This window comes from Gymnodraco acuticeps, unplaced genomic scaffold, assembly GCF_902827175.1.
Source record: "Gymnodraco acuticeps unplaced genomic scaffold, fGymAcu1.1, whole genome shotgun sequence".
Lineage (NCBI taxonomy): Eukaryota > Metazoa > Chordata > Actinopteri > Perciformes > Bathydraconidae > Gymnodraco > Gymnodraco acuticeps.
Window position 1 is genome coordinate 2787295 of NW_022990023.1, and position 20003 is coordinate 2807297.

At 40.4% G+C, this 20003-nt stretch overlaps 2 protein-coding genes across 4 annotated transcripts; one reads left to right on the forward strand and one right to left on the reverse strand.

Annotated features, from left to right (window-relative positions):
• Positions 1–18: 18 nt before the first annotated feature.
• Positions 19–5478, reverse strand: zgc:92313 (uncharacterized protein LOC436869 homolog). Its single transcript, XM_034214391.1, has 6 exons — positions 5178–5478; positions 4875–4987; positions 4655–4734; positions 3398–3669; positions 1366–1526; positions 19–1175 (listed from the first exon to the last, which is right to left on the reverse strand). Exons 1-6 carry the CDS (start codon positions 5221–5223, stop codon positions 921–923), a joined length of 927 nt encoding a protein of 308 aa, XP_034070282.1. The 5' UTR covers positions 5224–5478; the 3' UTR covers positions 19–920.
• Positions 5359–19344, forward strand: pax10 (paired box 10). 3 transcript variants are annotated; one of them, XM_034214392.1, is made up of 9 exons: positions 5360–5716; positions 6654–6842; positions 11263–11489; positions 11696–11893; positions 14148–14230; positions 14315–14474; positions 15001–15074; positions 16339–16471; positions 17221–19344. In XM_034214392.1, the coding sequence occupies exons 3-9, from the start codon at positions 11384–11386 to the stop codon at positions 17319–17321; spliced, it is 855 nt and encodes a 284-aa protein (XP_034070283.1). In that variant the 5' UTR covers positions 5360–5716; positions 6654–6842; positions 11263–11383; the 3' UTR covers positions 17322–19344. The 3 variants fall into 3 exon arrangements, with proteins under 3 accessions (XP_034070284.1, XP_034070283.1, XP_034070285.1); XM_034214393.1 differs by lacking the exon at positions 6654–6842 and having other exon boundaries at positions 5359–5716; XM_034214394.1 differs by lacking the exons at positions 5360–5716; positions 6654–6842 and adding an exon at positions 8665–10431.
• Positions 19345–20003: the final 659 nt, after the last annotated feature.

Genomic DNA, 20003 nt, shown 5'->3' on the forward strand with positions numbered 1-20003 from the left:
CACGAGGAGAGTTGGAGCTTTGATGTCAAACACTGATGGTTTATTACAAATATCGGCCGGAGGATTCACATCACAACTCACACAGCCAGAGGTTCTGACTGCACGGGAGGGTTGCCACGTCAATTCTCAAGCGCCTCTGTCTCGCTAGACCTTTTAAACTAGTTTACAGAGAGTAATCAACATATTGGGGGAGATAGCCTAAACATCTGGGGACAGTGAATCACTTGTCTGACCCTCATGGCCTCGAAGAATGCACCTTGGAGTCCACAAACACAGAGAAGGAAGTGTTCCAGCGTTCTCAGAACCATAAACCATTTGTGTCCGAGATTTGCCCGGTCATAAACTGGGAATATCAACATATAGCTGGAGCCAGCGCCATATGGCTGGAGCAACACATTCCTTAAGGGAGATAACCGAGTCAGGGTTGGTCGTAAACGTCAAAGGGCAAAAAGGTTAGATATCTTAGGAGTAAAGGAGTTAGAATTATTCCCCAACAACATTGATATTAAGTTGGTACTGTTGGAAACACACCTTAAGATTGACTTACTGCTTTTAAAATAAACATTTGAAAAAGGATTAAAAAAAAAACTTGATCTCAGAAATGTGTCAAACACTTCCAAACTCAGCTATAAAAAGTTGAACAGAACACTGACCTGATTTTTAAGAATCAAATGAACAATTTATTTCAAATACAGAACACATAATTTATTAAGCTCATAATTCTGATTTCAAATACAAACCTATCAAAACTACATTTAATCAGTTACAAAAATTACGATTAAAATTACATTTCTTGTTCAATATGGCTTGATATGCACTTCAGGTTTCTAGTTCTACCATTCAGGATAACTTTGGACGTGAGTCTGACATATTATTTGTTTTCTCCTTCATTTGGTCTGATATCGCGTTGATACAGTGTTCTACCTCTGAAGCAGGATCAGTAGAGAGGACAGCCAGCTGACCAACATGGCCGCCCTCCCACACCAGTTCTTTGCAGCTCGGCCATACAGGCGGATCCCTGGGACCGCGTCTCTGATTAAGCTGGAGTAGCTGGTGACTCTCGCGTAAACACCTGGCTGGTTCTCTTGAGCACAGCCCAGTCCGAAACTCACCACCCCCGCCTGCACCCAGGTCCCATTCACCATCTTGCAGACAAGGGGCCCTCCTGAATCGCCCTGAGGAGAAGACACACTCAAATCAGCTTGGGGAGGAAATAAAGTGCTCTAAAGGAAGATCTTAAAAACTACACAGTGCATGCTAGCAGGAAAAGTACACGTGTTCTTCACTGCAGGTTTTGTTTTTGCTCGTGAGTGTGTCTGAGTGACTGTAAACACAGAGCATCACAAACAGCTGATCCAACAGTACCTGGCAGGAGTCCTTGCCGCCCTTCTGGTATCCAGCACAGATCATGTCATACAGGATGTCCACCTGCTCCGTCGGGTGCGTCTGGTACATCTCCTGACATGAACTCTGGGAAATGATTGGCACCTCCACTTCCTGCAGAGTCCCGAGTCCTGGCAGAGGGACTAAAAAGAGGATGGTGAGGGAGACTTTGTAACTTCTGCAACTAAACAGTTTGTGAAGGAAAATCTTAATGAGACAAGTACTTAGAATCAAAGAAGGCTGCAAGACACCAAAGTGATCTCTGGTGCTAAAGGTTTATTGGATCTTGTAGAATAGTGCAATCACATTGTATAACACCATACGTTCTGGAGCCAAGCCATTCTCTCTCGATATTTACAGAGCCTTTTCTTATATTTAAAGAGCCTTTTCTTATCAAGCTCCACATTTGTGGAATCAGCTTCCAGTTTGTGTTCGGGCGGCAGACACCCTATCCGTTTTTAAGAGTGCGCTTAAGACCTTCCTTTTAGATAAAGCTTATAGTTAGGGCTGATTAGATTCAGCCCCTAGTTTTGCTGATATAGGCTTAGTATGTCGGGGGACATCTTACTTCTTCCTTCTCTCTGTCTATACCTGTGTACTCTCATGTTCCGATTAACCCAGCTTCCCCAAATGTCTTTCTTTTTGGTGTCTATATACGCTGGGATCCGGAGTCATGGATGATCCTGTTGCTGCGGTCCTGTGTCCTGGATCGCGAGCCCTGGATCTTGAGTCGTGGCTGTGGTCCTGGATCATAAGTCCTGGATGGATATCCTCGTGGATTCATCTTCCTATTATACACACATGCATTTCCAAACATTTGGACTACCTATGTTGCAAATGTATTATCTTTTCAATTTACACACGGCATCTATTGCACGTCTGTCCGTCCTGGGAGAGGGATCCCTCCTCTGTTGCTCTCCCTGAGGTTTCTCCCATTTTTCCTTTTAAACTGTGGGTTTTCTCCGGAAGATTTTCCTTGTACGATGTGAGGGTCTAAGGACAGAGGGTGTCGTATTGTCATACTGATATTCTGTACAAACTGTGAAGACCACTGAGACAAATGTAACATCTGTGATATTGGACTATATAAATAAACATTGATTGATTGATTTATCCTAAATAGGGGAAGCGATAAACTTGTTTATCCAAAGTTGTAACACTAGATGGTTCATTAAAACCCTTGTTAACATTTTCAAAGCAAAATATCTGTATCATCGCTGCCTCTGAAATGTGTCGCAAGGCTTTGTATCTCACTGACCTCGCAGTCTTAACTCTTATCAGCTGTGGGCCGACAGTTCTGCACATCTATGTTTTAAGACTACATTTTGGAGAGAATAACTTGACAGGAGGAGAGATATAACACATTTGATATTTAACCTAAGGCCTACTTAAATGATTCATAAATAAAATAATAACATTAAGAAAATACTTAACATAGGTAGTCAGTGGGTGTATGCTACAATCTACAGTAGTATGGTTCAAAATGAATGCTAATTACTAGTATGTTGGTGCATTTAAGCATTTAAATGACATCTTGATTGTATTTTAAACTATTTATTGTGTATAAATATTTTCTAACACCCCTAAATGAAAAGTGGAGTAAAGGGTGTGTATAAGAGAGAGTTTCTATATTTGAAAACGCTTATTAAAATGTTTTACCAAAAAAATGTTTTTTTGGTAAAACTAGTAAAAATAATAAAATATTGATGTTAAAAATAACAACATCTTGATTCTTACATGAATCAATTTCCCACCCAAACTGTACTTTTCACTATGATATTCCAGCACAGCACACACACATATTTATCTTAAAAAATATATAATAATTAATATCATAAACATATAACTGTATGGCAAATAAATAAAAGTGTATTCACAAATGATGAGTGTGTTCCACTTCATGCATGACATCAGAAAAACCAGGGCATTTCAGAGACCTGTAGAATAATCAACTGCTGCACAACAGTAATCTTTACATATACTAAGACAATGTGCAGAATTTAGCAAGCCTTACCGCTATCCCTGACATTTCCCCAACCGGTGACGAAGCACAGCAGGCCTTCTGGGAACAGCGTGCCAGAGTCGGGCAAACAGACGGGCTGGACGTAATCTGACCAGGTCACTGGGCTGGACAGCTGCACCAACGCCAGGTCCTTCCCATTGTGCGGCTCGCTGTAACCAGACGGGATCACCACCCGGCTCACACTGTACATCCCCTCGTGCTGGTTCCATCCGTTCAGCTGGTACCGGCCAACGTAGACGACGTAAGAGCTTAAATCTGAGGGACTGAAAGAAGACATATGAATACTGTATGAATGGAAATTGAGCGGGGTTCGAAACAATAGGGAATGTAATGGCCTAATGTCAGACAGGTGCTACTTGAAATGTTTACTATAATCTAGAAGAAAAATACAAAGTTCTGCTCACTTGCACTCACTTTAATAACAACATGTTGGTCCTTGAACATTCATCTAGTAAAGTCAAATAAATCAAATGAAAACTCCTTTGTCCTACTAAGCAACATTCATTCGAAATAATCGACAATTAGTTCTCAACATTAGAAACACTCATTATTATTGATGTAGTCAAATTCATCACAATGGCGCAGGACACAGGCATGTGGTTGTTTTTTTATTGAAAGGCCACTGTTTTTAATAGCTGTTCTTGTAGTATTTTGACTGTTTCTATATATTGTGTTATGACTAGGTATTTCTACTACCTTGTCAAATAGATTGTAAAACTCTAAGATACTTCCTGGTTAGCTTTTATGCACCACAAGCCTGGAAAACACACTGCCTGAAATTCTGAGGCCCAACCCTGGGTTCTTTTAAATCAAGGTTAAAAAGCTTTGTTTTTAATGTAGCCTATCCTGAGATCCTTTAACCGTGCCTTATCATTGCACTTTTAGCTGCAGCCAGTATTTTATCGCTTCTATGAATTGTCTTTTTTGTTTGTGTATTTGTTTTGTGTTAAATGCCTATGTGAAGCACTTTGACTTGCCTCTGTGTCCTAAAATGTGCTATACAAATAAACTAACCTTGAACATTAAACAAATAGGGTTTGTTTGGAGGGAAAGTCATTTTCTAAAAGACTTCCTGGTGTGCATCCTTGCAATAAGTTAAACATTTAAAACAAATCACTCTAGTTGGGATATAGAAGCTTCCTGAATAGATAACATGATATTTAACACCTAAAATGACCAACACAGCACACAAAGGAATGTGATTGTCTCTCAGCTGTGAATCAGTGAGTCTGAGGACAGTTTACTTACTTGGGGAAACAATGAGCGGCTGATAGGACCCAGTACTCTGAGATGATGGAGCCTCCACAGATATGAATAGCAGTCGTTAACTGGAGGCCGAAGGGGGGAGGAAAAGGAGTGAGTCACCTCGACAAGCAACAAGCAAACTCCCTCTCAGCAGGTTTTATAAACAAGACCTGGAGTAAACCCCACGTATAACTGATGCTGAAGAGTATTACAAGGGACCTACCTGTATATCCACCTGCCACGGCCAAGCACCATCTATGGCGTCCATCCCTCCCACAATCCTGTTCTCCACTATCGGTGATCGGCCACATTCTTGGGCATCGGAAGCCAAAACGCCTAAATATATTAACACAAATTACATTTGAGACTCACTTTTGGTCGATGGAGCTGTTTTTTTTACTCAACAAGCGAAAATACAGTTCTGTCCGATTAGCTAACACAGTATGTTTAACAGGTGGACAAATCAACAGCAGACATGGCGAGAGCAAGGGGGACATGAATGGGGGAAATGAGGGTTCAAACTCACCTATTACGCACAGAAAGATGGCACGAAACTGTGATTTTGGCGACATTTTGTCAGATTTCGCTGCAGCAACTATTGAGCAGAAACGACTATCTCTTAACAAAGAACAGTATCCTCTAAAAACGTTACATGCAATGTCCCACTTCTTCTTCCTCTGTTGAGGCTTAAACTGGAGCAGTAAGACAATTAAAAAAGTTACATTTCCGTGCGTTTTGCCGTCGATAAATCCCTTAACGGTTCCAGGCTTTCCGAAAAATTCTCAAGTAAATTCCGAGTAAACGCCTAGATCACCAACAGATGGTTACCTGTGCGCCTACAGCCAATCAAAATGCTTGTCCCGCCTCCTGATTTACCTGCGTACCAATTACATTTAAGGAGCACAACCGAGGACCAACCATATCTGCCTCCTGATTTGGTAACAAAAAATGTCCTTTTTCCGTTTTTGTGTGAATAATATGATCCTTTTCTCTTTTCCCACCAAGTGAATTTGCATGTTAACATTTCGTCAGTTATAATCATGCAGGCCTCAATCCCAGACAGAGGTAAGTGATAACATGCGGTTAGTCCACTTGTTTTTGATTTTACTTGCAAATACGGTTTACATTTTGTTTTGGTGCTTTAACTTGTTGTTTAGCGCGATGTTTTATTTTAGTTGAATATATATGTTCAACTAACTAACTGTATATTGAGTAAGATATGTTGTACATCATGTGTAAAATCGTTTGTTTACATTGGCACGCTTATCATGTTAATGAGTCGTTCAGTGGATATATTCTAATAATATAATGTATGACTTTTTTTATAGCTCTTTTTCCCCAAAATAAATACAGAAATTGTATCAGCCATTTAAAGATATAACCTGTGTTATTGGTATTTACATGAGGGTTAAAGAAAAATAACCTTTCATATTTCAAATCAAATCACATCATTTTGCTAAAACAAACGACCACCAATGTAAACTACTAGGTCATCTGTACTTAAACATAAGCTTCACCTTAATACCAGGTAAACAAGATGAAGCTGTTCTGTGGTTGCCATTAGCCTTTTGTGTTTGTAAACACAATGAGTAGGCTACTTCATGTTCCTTGCTCCAGGAACAACACAAACCAGTTTGACATGTTTATTTTCCAAGGAGAAGCAACTGGGTTATAGCACACACAAGAGGCATCCTGGAGCATGTAGGATTAGGCCCAAAATGACCCAGGTCAAAGGTCAAATACTGCCCTAAATTGGGTAGATGTGCATATGTATCTGATTGTATTTTTTCCAACAGCTAAGCGAGTTTGATGTTTTTGGCTGTCAAATTGACTAAAGATGATTGTTTTTGAGAGTGTGCCACACATCAGGGCTGCCATTACTCTTTTTGTATTACATGACACCAAATGTTTATTCCTTCTGTCCGTCTAACGCTGTCTGTCCGTCTCCCTTTTTCCTTCTCTCTTTTCCTCTCTTCCCTCCCTCCCTGCCTCTATGCCCCAGGCAGTGTGTCTAGTTTCACAGAGCAATTGAAGGTGACAGGGACAGAGAGAGAGGGAGAGGGAGGGAGGGACAGAGGGAGGACACATCACAGTATCGCCTCGGGCTACACAACAGTAGAGGAAGAGCGAGAGATGGAGGGACAAAGAGAAAGAGACACACGAAAGTACTCATAGGGAATTCCATAAACAGGTAATTGAAACATATAGTTATACACACACAGCTGAAATGTGTGGGAGTGTGTCATATATGTGTTTGCCCGCAGGTCAGATGATTTAAACTTTTTTTTAATATTGTTAGTAGTCTTTTTTGTGTGCGAGCCCCTTCCACTCCGCTCCCCTCACTCATAATATATGAACGCATTACAGGATCCAGTCCGTAAGAGCAATTACAATGCACTCCAGTTTGTTTTTATTTTAACGACTTGATGAATATTTGTCGTGGCATTGTAACCATGGTGACTGCCTCCACCGCCGCCGCCCCCTCCCCTTCCAGGCCCGTCCACCACCCCTTCCCCATCCCCCCTTCAGCGCTGAAAAAGCGAGGGATGGCGAGGGAGAGGGAGAGGGAGAGAGAGAGGTGACAGGAATGAACTAACAAGATGCACTAAAAAAAAAAGCATGTCCTGGAGCTACATGAATCTTTGCAGTGAAGCACGTGCCGCCTCACACACACAAACACACACTGACACACACACATACACACACACACACACACACACACACACACACACACACACACACACACACACACACACACACACACACACACACACACACACAATATTGCACTCAGCACATAGGGATCACATAGGTTATGCCACATTCCAACAACTGGAACACAATAAGATGCAACAATGATTTCTGAATACAGGAACAACAAAGGCGTAACCAGCTTTAGTGGGGTTGGAAGATGAGGGTTTGTGGGGGGTTTATGGCATGTTTTAAGGTTTATAAGTTTAGATTTTTAATTAACTAAGCAGTTTTATTTCTCAACTGCCACTGACTTTCTTTCAATTTCAATTTTTGTTAGTACATTTGCGGACATTTTGGGGTATTTGTACATGAGTATTTCAATTTGTTTTGCTTCTTTATACCTCTACAACACTTACTATTATCGAGGCACATTTTTGTTTTATTACTCCCTTACATTCATTTCACAGATATAGTTAAAACGCATTAAAAACATACATACATTGGTTTTGTAACATATAAAGAATTGTATTACATGAAGCTACCAGAATAGCTTCACTAAGCTCCACCTCAACCAGCTATGAATATTTAAACGCTGCATTTAATGTTTATGTATCAGAAATAATGATATGCGTATGATACCTCTTCAATCTGGCTTTTAATGTGTGATTGTTTTTGTATTATTTGACTTTAACTATATATTTATTTGTTGTTCCTTTCTTTTCTTTTCACTATATCTGTAAAGCGTCTTTGAGCACCTGTAAAAGCGCTAACAAAATAAATCTATTATTATTATTATTATATGTAGTCATTGAGCTAAATGAGAACCACATGTGTTACTTAAAGTGCATTTTTCTGTTTACACATTTCTACTGTTAAGTAACATTTTGGACCTTCACTCATAATGAAGTATCATTATGTGTTGTGAGGGCTTTTACCTAACTAAAGGTTCTTAATGCTCCTTATTACCTGTCCTCTGCTCTCTCCGAGGCACGTCTTGGAGGAAAGTAACAGAGAAAGAAGGGGGGGGGGGGGGGAGACAGAGCAATGGGGGCAGCGGGGAAAGAATAGCAGAGTATGAAAGAGAGAGGGAGCGACAGAGAGAAAGGGAGCGCAAAGTCTTGTCAACCGGAAATAAAACAAGCTGGCACCCTCCCCATCCCCAAGCCCCAACACCCACCCCAAAGTCACATACTTCCTCTTCTCTCTCTCTCTCTCTCTCCTCTCTCTCTCCTCTCTCTCTCTCTCTCTCTCTCTCTCTCTCTCTCTCTCTCTCCCTGCTTCCATCTTCCTCCTCTCCCCTCTGCTGCAAAGAGACACATGTAAACCCCAGTTCTGCTCGGCTCTCGCTCTTTGACTCGGCCATACATACCGTCATACCTGCATCATTACTCACGCCTCACATCAGACCTTGTGTGTCTATCGCCGAGGGTTTCTGTGAGGTGCTCCTTTAACTCGCTCTGGGGCCAGACAATGCCTTTGTTTATTGTCCCGTAGCTTTGAGCTCACTGGACTGTAGCAGCAGGACAATGCCTCTGTAGTCAGGGAACAATACCCAGGTGCTCACATCTTTTAGCCCCTTTGTTATAAAATATACTGTGGGAACTTGATCTGTAGCATCTCTGCAGCACTGTAGGCCTAAACAACTTTCGCTATAGGATTAAGTAACTCAGTCCATATGAGCATTATATCAAATACATGATTAAGAAGATAAGCTCCGACACTATCAAATTAGTCTCGATCGACTAGTTGATCCACAGGACATAACATGCAATTCTATCAATAATCAATTCATCGTTTTAACAACTTTTCATACAGAGATTATCAAACATTAACAACCTTTAAAATCTTAAACTGCATTTAAAAAAATCATTATATTAAATAAAGTTTCTTTAGGCTTTCTACTGATCGCCAATAAGGGCAATTTGAGGAAGAGTGTGTCAAATGTTCAATACTTTATAGTTTAGTTAACCAAACTGAAGAAATAAATCAGCAGCTTGTAACATGATCTTTTCCTTAAGATAAATGTATAGACTGGAACATAAATAATATAAAGCATTATTTAATTATATAATGTCTGGCCATATATTTCTAATTCATAGAGAACCTATATTTTTTTTAACACAAATGACTTACAATGCAAACACTTCTTCATTTTAGTTGGACATAACAGAAGCCTAGGCTGATAGCAAAATCAATAAAAATGATGTATAATTTGCGTAGCATTGGCACATATCATTTTGAAAACATCTCTCTAAACATATGAAACTTTTCGTTACTTTAGCAGCCTAAACAGATATGAAAATGTGTATTTGTAAGTCTTATATCATCTCCTAATGATTATATTGATACCTGTTCATCTTTTATTTTTGCCTTGAATATATAAATGTATGCTTCCGTGTGCCGTGCCAATACACTGCAATAAAACACAGTAGTAGATGCATGTGGACACGTCGAAGCTTTATTAAAGTTAAAACAAATTAGGATCAATAAAATTAGTCCTCAAGTGTGAACATTGAGCTTATTGTTATTATGTTACTGGTCTGGTTGCACATGTGTTTGTGTGAAAACGTGTGCATTTGACTGCCTATTATACCCTCTATTTATGTGCAATTTATGGTTAAAATTGAATTCCATCATCTATTTATCACCCACTATCTCTCCATTATCTGTGCTTTATGCTCCACTCTCTCGGCCTCCCCTCCTCCTCTCGCTGGCATTAAGTTCAAACTTGACACTGATGTTGACTCACTTTGTCACCCCTCGGTGGCTCCCTCTCTCTCTCCCTCTTTCTCTCTCCCTCTCTCTCTCTCTCCATCGCTTGGAGGACAAGAGTGCCCGCAGACGCATTTCTCTCCAGAGCCCCCCCCCTCTCGCTCTTTCACTCTCTCTCACCCTGTCTAACTCTCTCCATCTCTATCCTACTCTCTCCTTTACACACACACACACACACACACACACACACACACAGAGTTATTGTCAACAAATCTGGAGAACAAGGGACGTAGGGGGTACAGGGGAGTAAAGGTCCACAGAGGAGGAAAGTAACACTTGGTAAGACCCGGCGCGTCATTTCACCTGGACATTTGGTAAGTTTGCAAAAATGTAGAGTCTTTCCGCTGTTTTCATGCGGTGTCGTTCGGCGCCGATCTCAATTTAATGTGGACTATGTTAGAGGCTTAGGAATGGACGACAAGTTACTTTGCCGTTCAAGCAGAATTTCTAGGTTTTAATTGACAAACGGATGATTACATTCGGGGCTGCTTCACCCAATTGAAAGAAGTTTGACCTTTGACATTGTGCTGCTGCAGTAGTTTCTGAGATTTACCCAGTATTGACAAGTCTTTGCATTCCTCTCTAAAATGGATTTTCCGAACAAAAAAGGGAAAATTAGATGAGATTATAAGCAGAGAGAGGATTTTTATTCATCGCGGACTCAGAGATATATTTATTTGAGAAGGTAAAGATGCCAATGGACGTACTTGAACCTTGATGTCTTATACTGAAAGTTAAACATGGGCTTGGTTCGAGTATTTCGGAGGAGATCTTGTTCATGGAGCCGCTGTCTGTGTAAATGCTAGTTTTTGGCTACATGCAAATGCAGTGTCTTTTCATGCATACGTGTGTGCATGAAAGCTCGTGCTTACCAGCAAAGATAGAGCTAAAAGCAAGTAGCATAATAAATGTCAGGGCTTTTTAGAGTGGGTTCAAATGTACCTTTGCTCCCCATGGTATACTAGCATACCAATGTATAACACACACACGTAACGACAGCGTGCATGTAACCAACTCCATTTCTGTCTGTCATCATGAGGCTAATTCGCCACAATGCCGACCATGTGTGAACTCATGCGATATGAACCCCTCCTTCTTCTTCTTCTTCTTCTTCTTCTCTTCGTAACTCCCCCCTCCTTCTTCAGGCGGAAGAATTGGAGTACCGAAGGAGGGAGAGAGGAGCCAAAGGTGACAGTAAACAGGGGCGGACACGCACAGGACAGGACTCAGTTATTTTCTCTTCATGGTGGTTTGGACACTCGTAGTATGTATGAGAAGTTAACCATGCTGAACCTGCAGAGCGGCTCAAACTGGAGTGGGCCTAACAACTGGTACCATGACCCCACCGGCGTTCAGACGCAACACAGCACAGGTGAGAAGAGATCTTAAACATGTCACTGCTCACAGATCATCAGTTCATTGTCGTACAATTTAAACCAAATTTAAAGCAGTGGTCACTTGTGGCTGTTTCATCCTCTTCCTGTTCAACGCATGCTTCAAAACACTCTGTTATACTAAAAAAAGTAGGAATTTTCTTGACACTCCCACATCCCTTTTTGTCACTTTCCTTTCTGGCAGTATCTGAGGGCTGTCTGCTGGACACAGAGGGCAGCCTGGGGCGGGAGGCGGGGGTAGGAGGGGGCACGGGCCGAGGGGGAGGAGTCCCCGTGGAGAGGGACGAGGGCGAGGAGTCTCAGCTGAGGCTGCAGCTCAAGAGGAAGCTGCAGAGGAACAGGACCAGCTTCACTCAGGAGCAGATCGAGGCTCTGGAGAAAGGTCAGGCCATGCAAGCACGCACAGCTCACTTGCTGCTTTCCAGCCAATCGCTGACCTCCGTGGTCATGAGTGTTGTCATGACGCAGCTTGTCCTGCTGCTTTTACCCCCTGCCAACACCTTTGTTATATGATTATTGTTTGTACACCTTGTTTACAGCTTTGTTGCTAACTGACAGGGAGAAATTACAAGTTAATATTTTGGTAGGACATGATTTTCATCAGTCCCTTTGGCAGCAAACAATGCCACCCATGATCACATCCATAATCTTCCACAAAGCTCCAAAAAAGCCTACGGCAGTGTCTATAGCAGAGTTCTTTTTATAATGCATCATTACTTTGGTTGTATTATGCAGCGAGATCCGGCCCTCGTAGCCAGATATTCATTGAGAGGGATCAGAAAGCCACCCTTGACTGGATATGGCTTCAGCGGGCCCTTGAGCTAAATCAGGACGCAATGTCCACTGTGCAGCCGAGCGGAAGTGTATCTCTGTGGTCACTCTGTGCAAATGACATTAATGAGGTACTCTGACCTCAGCGCACGGCCAAGGCACAATAACAATGATGTGTTGACACAGACGCCAATTATAACCGAGCCAATTAGAACAATTTGTGAGACGGATTTAATTTATGGAGCAATTGTTGTAATCTATGTGCGATATGGATTTATTAACCATGTGTTACTGGTGTGAGCTTTAGTCTGGATTATTTCAGGGTTACCGCGGATCTTTCTTAAGTCTTAAAAGGCTTTGACTTAATTGATCTGAAAATAAGGCCTTAATTGGTCATACATGAGTATTTTAAGACTTTTAAAAATCCTAAAACAATGAAGTTGGATTTTATGAATATTATTTCTGACATTTTAAAAATCCCTAAATAATTAGTTGAATACTAACCTGACCCCAAGTCATTTATTTTTATTTTTGTATTTGTAGGTCTGAAATTTACTCTAAGTGGCTTTGAATAAGTCTTAAATCTAACTTGCCTTAAGCTGTATAAACCCTTTAAAGGTGGGGTAGGTAATTTTGGAGAAACCAGCTCGAGTGCGCTAGAATTTGAAAATACACAGCCGGAAAAAATCTGCCACTTCCTTACAGAGCCCCTCCTCCAACACACACGAACGCGCACATGACCAATGAGGGCACGAGATAAGTTTGTGCACATATGGAAGGCTGACAGGCAGGTAGGCCATCCAGTTATTTTAGCCGGGCCAAAGCACTTAAGATATTCATTGTTATCGGGATGTTAAGAGCATTCCATGGAATATAACAAAAAGTGTACCTCGAGCCGGTTTCTCAAACGTACCTACCCCACCTTTAATTACAATATTTGTGTAAATTATAGTTTTAGCAATACATTTTTTTTTAAAGTGCCTTTTTCAGATTTAACCAATCTGATTTGTTTTCTCCGTTGGCATTTATTCTACATGCTTAGCTAATGTTAAGCATCACAAGTGCAGACAGTAAGATCTCTAAAGACGTCTCCATTAGCAGACCTGAAGCTTCACAGTTGATTAGGGTGACTCAGACTGTCAGTTGGAGGGTGAGGCATATTCTCGTCTCGACTTGTCAACAGCAAAAATGTCAGCAGTTTGTCAACTTTAAATGAACTGCCACATTGAGAAATGATCCTCTGATACAGAAAGTCTCAATGATACAAACTCTTGTTGTTTAAACAACAACTGAGTCAGGAATTGACTCTCCTAAAGCCCCTTTGTCTGTTTTATTCGGTTACTCAGAATACAAGATAATAACACACAATGCTTCTTCTGATGAGAAACAACACCACATTTAGAGAGTAAATTATAACAAAATGATAATGCATACAGATCTTGAGCCTAATTTTAGTCAACCTACTTTGAAATAAAGTGCTTAGGCAGCTTCTCAACTTGGATCCTTCATTTGAACTTTCTGCGTGTTGCATAAGGATAAATAATTTATACAAAGTGCAACAGATAAATATTTCAAATATGGTTGTAAGGATACATCTTAGCTTCCTGGATTTGTATATTCCACGACAAGATAATTAGCGACACTGACCTTAAGCAGTCATTTCTTTATGTGTTATGTGGCGGAAATCTAGTAAATAATAGCTGATTAAAAAATGTAAATCTTTGAAGGCTGGTGCTTTCTTTTAAAATCAACATATGAATTTAAAAAACATGTTAACACTGAACGGCGAGATGCTCCACAGTTATCCTGTCATCTTCCATTAGGATTCACACTGTGTGCTTGACATTAGTTAATATCTTCCACAGAGTTTGAAAGGACACATTACCCAGATGTCTTTGCGAGGGAGAGATTGGCAAACAAGATTGATCTACCCGAGGCTAGGATACAGGTGAGAGTGGATTTTTATTCCTCGGAATTACAACCTGTTAATACATGTAGATTATCACGATTAAGAAACCTCTTTGATTCACAGGTGTGGTTCTCAAACCGAAGAGCCAAGTGGAGGAGGGAGGAGAAGCTCCGCAATCAAAGGAGGTCAGGGGGTGTGACTTCCTGTTCACAGAGCCAAGCCCCTCTGACCACTTCCTTCAACACGTCCGTCTATCATCATCAGCAGCACGGCAGCAGCTCAGGTAAACACCTGCAAGACCACCCTCTATTTCTAGTCATAATTACAGTTATCAGTTACATTCAAAACAAGACTTCACATTTGCTCTGTGTGACTTAATAACAAACATCAGAGTGACATTTGCAGGCAGGCAAACCATTAGAGTTTCTCCATTAGAGCGCATCTATATTTCCACTGCAAGATGTTCCCGTCACATGCTCGTGTGTGCGTGTGTGTGGTGTGTGTGTGTGTGTGTGTGTGTGTGTGTGTGTGTGTGTGTGTGTGTGTGTGTTGTGTGTGTGTGTGTGTGTGTGTGTGTGTGTGTGTGTGTGTGTGTGTGTGTGTGTGTGTGTGTGTGTGTAGTGTGTGTGTGTGTGTGTGTGTGTGTGTGTGTGTGTGTGTGTGTGTGTGTGTGTGTGTGTGTGTGTGTGTGTGTGTGTGTGTGTGTGTGTGTGTGTGTGTGTGTGTGTGTGTGTGTGTGTGTGTGTGTGTGTGTGTGTGTGTGTGTGTGTGTGTGTGTTCACCATCTCGCTGTGTGTGTCTCTCTCCAGGGTCCATGTTGAGTCAGGCTGAGTCGTCCCTGCCAAGCTACAGCTCCTTGTCAGTTTTCTCATCTGGAGTCCAGGTTGGACATTTCATCATTCATCATTCATCATTCATCATCAGCGCCTTACAAACTTTACGAAAGCAGGGCATCGTCACAGAGCAGACCCCCATTATGAACTCCTTTATACAATACAATATATAATACAATAATGGCATTAAAACGTAACTCATAAATATTACTTACTTACTAACGACCACTTCAAATGTAAATGATACCATCATTTTTACTTATTTAAAAAAAATATCTTGTTATTATTTTGATAATAGTACAACATTACCTAAACGTGCAAACCTTGAACTATGTGAAGTATACAGTGATTTTCAATATAATATTGATTTAAAAGTGGCTGTACAATCAAACATAATCTCTCAAATATTCTGCGCTCCCGTCGTTGTAACATTAATATAGCATTGTTAGCCTCTCCCAGTACTCTCTAAGATTGAAAATAAGAGGACTTCCTGTTGGTAAATTGCCTTTGTAAAACTCTCTTTATCCATTTCATTTGATCAAATAGATATCTCAAAGCCTTAAGCTATTTTTTAAAGCTTCAGTATTTGATATAGACCAAAACTCAGTGGGCTCTAAAGATATTGGGGTTTTGGGATCATCAATTGCAAAATACATTTCGAAAACCAGAAAGAAAAAAAAGCTTGGGACATATTTTACCAGCAGGGACAAACATCACAGTATTTATCATCCCACAAGCATGGCCTTATAGACATATTTCTTTCTCATTAATTATACATTTTAAAACACATGTTCGACCCTCTAGTCTACTTCCTTTTTTTTAAAATGTCATGCACAGGTGTCAAACTAATTAAAAACACTGATACATTTGACGGAAAATATGACTTAAAATGTGTGCATTAAATCATATTTTCCAGTGATCGGGCTAATTAGTGAGTCTCTTGTTCAGTAATTCTGAATTTTTGATGAATACCTATTATTATAATGAATAGGTATGTGTATAATTGGGTCTATACACAATTACATAAAATAGTTTAAAATGACACCGTATTGATGTAGAAACAAAGAGCAGAACATAAGAGTTAAATCATTTTAAAATCATCGTAGTTCAAAGAAAAAAAGAATATGAGCCGCTGCTATTCTCCTACCATGCAACACCACTCTAGCGCCTCCATGTGGTCAATCATAGACAATGCAGTCAATGCTTTAAACTGCCTTTCTACACATTTAGAAATTGGTTCTCTCAGATTATATAGTTTGCTGTTTTATTATATATCTAACCTACATATTTCCTTTCCTTCTCTCCCCCTCTCAGTCTATTCCTCCCCAGTCGGCCTCCTCTTATTCCTGCATGTTGCCTCCGTCCCCCTCTACCCCACGCAGCTTTGACTCCTCTGCGTATTCTTCCCCTCATCTGCAGACTCCGTCCTCAGCCAACTCCAACACCGGTGAGTGTTTCTGGGGAAGATATGGGTTCATTTAACAGGTGCATAGGGATATATCTATACAACTATAATATCTACAACACCCCTTGTTGTTGAATACCAACCAACTAGGTGCAATATGTGCAATATACTGTATATATACACCGTTAATAACTGCAATATATACCTGGCTGCTAAATCCTCAGAACTGTTACAGGATGTGTATTTTGTAAAATGTGTAATACTTTTTTATGCATGCTTCTTAGGTAACCTTAAAGGTGGGGTTTGAGAAACCGGCTCGAGATACACTTTTTGTTACATTCCATGCAATGCTCTTAACATCCCGATAGCAATGAATATCTTAACTGCTTTGACAAAAAATCCATAACAAATTTGTGTTATCATCTGTGGAAGCCGTAGTACTGTAAAAAGCACGACCAATCATTTTAGCCGGCTCGGCTAAAATAACTGGATGGCCGACCTGCCTGTCAGTCTTCCATCTGTGCACAAACTTATCTCGTGCCCTCATTGGTCATGTGCGCGTTCGTGTGTGTTGGCGGAGGGGCTCTGTAAAGTATTTTCAAATTCTAGCACACTCGAGCTGGTTTCTCCAAAATTACCTACCCCACCTTTAAGCTGTCTTTGGCCCTTTTTTTTGCTGTAACAATGTACATTTCCCCTCTGTGGGACTAATAAGGGTATTCTGATTCTGATTCTGATATCTCACCTACTGAAATTCACAATATATAAATCTCCTTCTGTTCTCCATCCAGGGCTCATATCGCCCGGCGTTTCAGTGCCGGTCCAGGTCCCAGGAGCCGACCAGCAGACCATGAGTCACAACCTGGGTCAGTACTGGGCCAGGTTACAGTGAACTACAGACAATCGCTGCCAGCCGGCAAACGAAAGAAGAACGATCGAAAAAACGGGCATGTAACAAAAAAAAGTGTCAAGAAAACAATATGGGGGACACACGGGTTATAAGGACGCACAGGACTGAAATATATGATGAGTTGCCGAGCCCGAAATGCATTATATGTTTACAAATTCAGTCAAGAGCAGCTTTGGTTGCACTTGACAGTACTCTGGTCATTCTGGTATCTGCTTAGTATTATCAGGTTGTTTGGATAGTAAATTGATGGTAGGGCTGTGATCAGGATTAGAAATAGGATCAGTTTGAGGTGTGTTTGGATTATAATAGAGCCAGGATTAGGATGAGGTTTATAAAAGGGTGGAGGTTACACTGTCTGTGGAGGTGCAACAGTGCTTTTTATTACCTGATAGTTGAGAATAACATATTTTTTAACATATTTTATTGTGTAGAATATTCTGGCTTAAATTGGAGTTTCATGATCTAAAAAAATAAGAAAAAAAGGCATTACTGTATTTCCCCCAAAGGATATACGACTGAAAACTAGTCTGTCCTCTTAATACTGTGAGCAGGGGGGTGAAAAGTGAGGACTATTCTAAGGGCCCATGACTGACAGGGGCCCAAACTATTTTAGAATATTAAGAGAAAAAAAAGTAACCAATGTGATATCTTTTCATGGGGCCCAAAATCCCTGGCAGCGCCCCTGACTGTGAGTTGAGGTTGAAAGCTCTGAAAATTGACTATTTTGTTACTTACGTTTAAACCACTTTTATCCGTAGTCGGCAACCTAACATTACCAGCTCTCAGCCCATTAAGATAAACTTAAATATCTCCAAATATAGCTAAAAAAAGAAGGGTTTTTGCTCTTACATACTGAGCAAGTGAAAGGGTTATGGTTTTACCTCTACCACGCAGAAATGCTTCTAATAGGTGATCCAATGATACTAAGTAAATGCCAGCAGATGTCTGTATTGTGAAGTGTAACCACAGTTTGTTGTTTTTTGAGCAGCTCAATGACATTGTGAGAGCAGCTTGTTCCCTAAGCATAAGCTATGTGAGGCTACTGTGAAGATTTTAGACTTGCTTATGGCAATCACTTTTACTAAAACTTAAACATTACAAAAAAAGACATCCCGCCTACCCTGCCAGCTACATTACACTAAGACTGAAACTGCATATTTTTGTACAGATAACTGTGGAATATTGTCAGATGTTATTGGAGGGAGGAATGTAGCATGTCTTGGACTCAAATCATCCTCAAAAGCACAGAAACAGCATCATTATTTGATCAAATATCGACTGATACAAGGCTGGATATGCGTCACAGATGACTTTGCCAAAAATACAGTAGCAATTAGGTTTTCTCTTGTTTTATATAAACAGTATATATATTAGGACTTTACGTCAGATGTATCTAAAAGAAACAAGCAATTCCATTACGTATTTAGCAGTGACTTGTACGTAAGTGGCAGGGACTTTTTAGTACATCACTTATGACCCATATCCATTGGCCAGTGACAATCAAGCATCATTGCAAAGCAATCACAAAGAGGCTGCCTTCAAACCACCAAATGCAAACACTGCAGAGACTGACAATCAACGCTGGAGGTAGAGGAGATAAAAAATAATAATATGAAAACTGTGATATTAATGTGCAACACTGTCAATACAATCGCTATGACATTGTTAACTGTGCATGACCAAAAATAAGCCGCTATAGACAATCAGCTACTTGCAGAAATAAATCGAGTATTGTAAAAAAGCGTTACTGTACATTGCAGAGTTTTAACCTCTGCTCACTTTCCTCTGACTATTGGTTTTGTTGATGCATCTCAGTTTAAATCTCATATGAAATGTCTACTTTAACTCTTATTTATTTGTCTTTTCACTCGTTCACACAAGTCCTCTGTGTTGTTTCTGTTGTCGTTGTGTGTTGTGTTAGTTCTGTATAGCTACCAAGAGTCAACCCTTTTGTGAAGGCCTTGGATCCCTTTAATGAAAATAAAACTGTGTGTAATGAAAGGTCCTTATTTCTCGTGTGTGGTTCAAGATTTAAACATTGTGATGTTTGGCATTTGAGCTTCTTACTTTCTCATCACCATTAATCATGTATATAAATAGGTACATTTAATATAATGTGACAAATAATTTGGATTTGATAACTTATCGAAAAAGGAGATTGTATGTCAGTGTTGCTTATACAACTTGTTTCTGCTGCCCACAAGTGGCCAAAAACAGTCATTACTCGGTTAACATGTTATTTGTTCAGGATAAAGATATTAGAAAGAATATTAGTCATTATAATTAAAGCTTACAAAAGTACTTTTTATAGGTTTAGAAATGCTGGACACCTGAGAGTCAGTGTGGAGAAGTGAGATTATCCAACACTTAAAACATTACTCACATCCCTTTAAAGAGTCAAGTATAATCGTGCAGTGAACGTGGCGGCAGCTGGTCAACCATTAGCAGCGCAGCATTTGTTCTAATGGTATGGCTCACTTGGGCCCTGGAGGATGGACAGAATTTAAAGATGGGAGAAGAGGAAGGGGGGAGGGGAGAGAAAGATGATACCAGTGGTGCTCTGCAGAGAGAACTGGTATGCATGAACATAATGGGAGTCCAAGATGAGATGCCGGTGCCTAATGCAGCGTCATGAATTTCCACCAAATGTATTTTAAGTGCTTA

Bases quoted from the DNA above. Each gene is read 5' to 3' on its own strand.
- zgc:92313 (XM_034214391.1), bottom strand. From the start codon at position 5,223: ATGTCGCCAAAATCACAGTTTCGTGCCATCTTTCTGTGCGTAATAG. The intron at 4,988-5,177 runs GTGAGTTTGAAC...TAATATATTTAG, and splicing joins CATCTTTCTGTGCGTAATAG to GCGTTTTGGCTTCCGATGCC. The intron at 1,527-3,397 runs GTAAGGCTTGCT...TCCTCTTTTTAG, and splicing joins GGGAAATGTCAGGGATAGCG to TCCCTCTGCCAGGACTCGGG.
- pax10 (XM_034214393.1), top strand. From the start codon at position 11,384: ATGTATGAGAAGTTAACCATGCTGAACCTGCAGAGCGGCTCAAACTGG. The intron at 14,475-15,000 runs GTAAACACCTGC...GTCTCTCTCCAG, and splicing joins GCAGCACGGCAGCAGCTCAG to GGTCCATGTTGAGTCAGGCT. The intron at 15,075-16,338 runs GTTGGACATTTC...TCCCCCTCTCAG, and splicing joins TTTTCTCATCTGGAGTCCAG to TCTATTCCTCCCCAGTCGGC.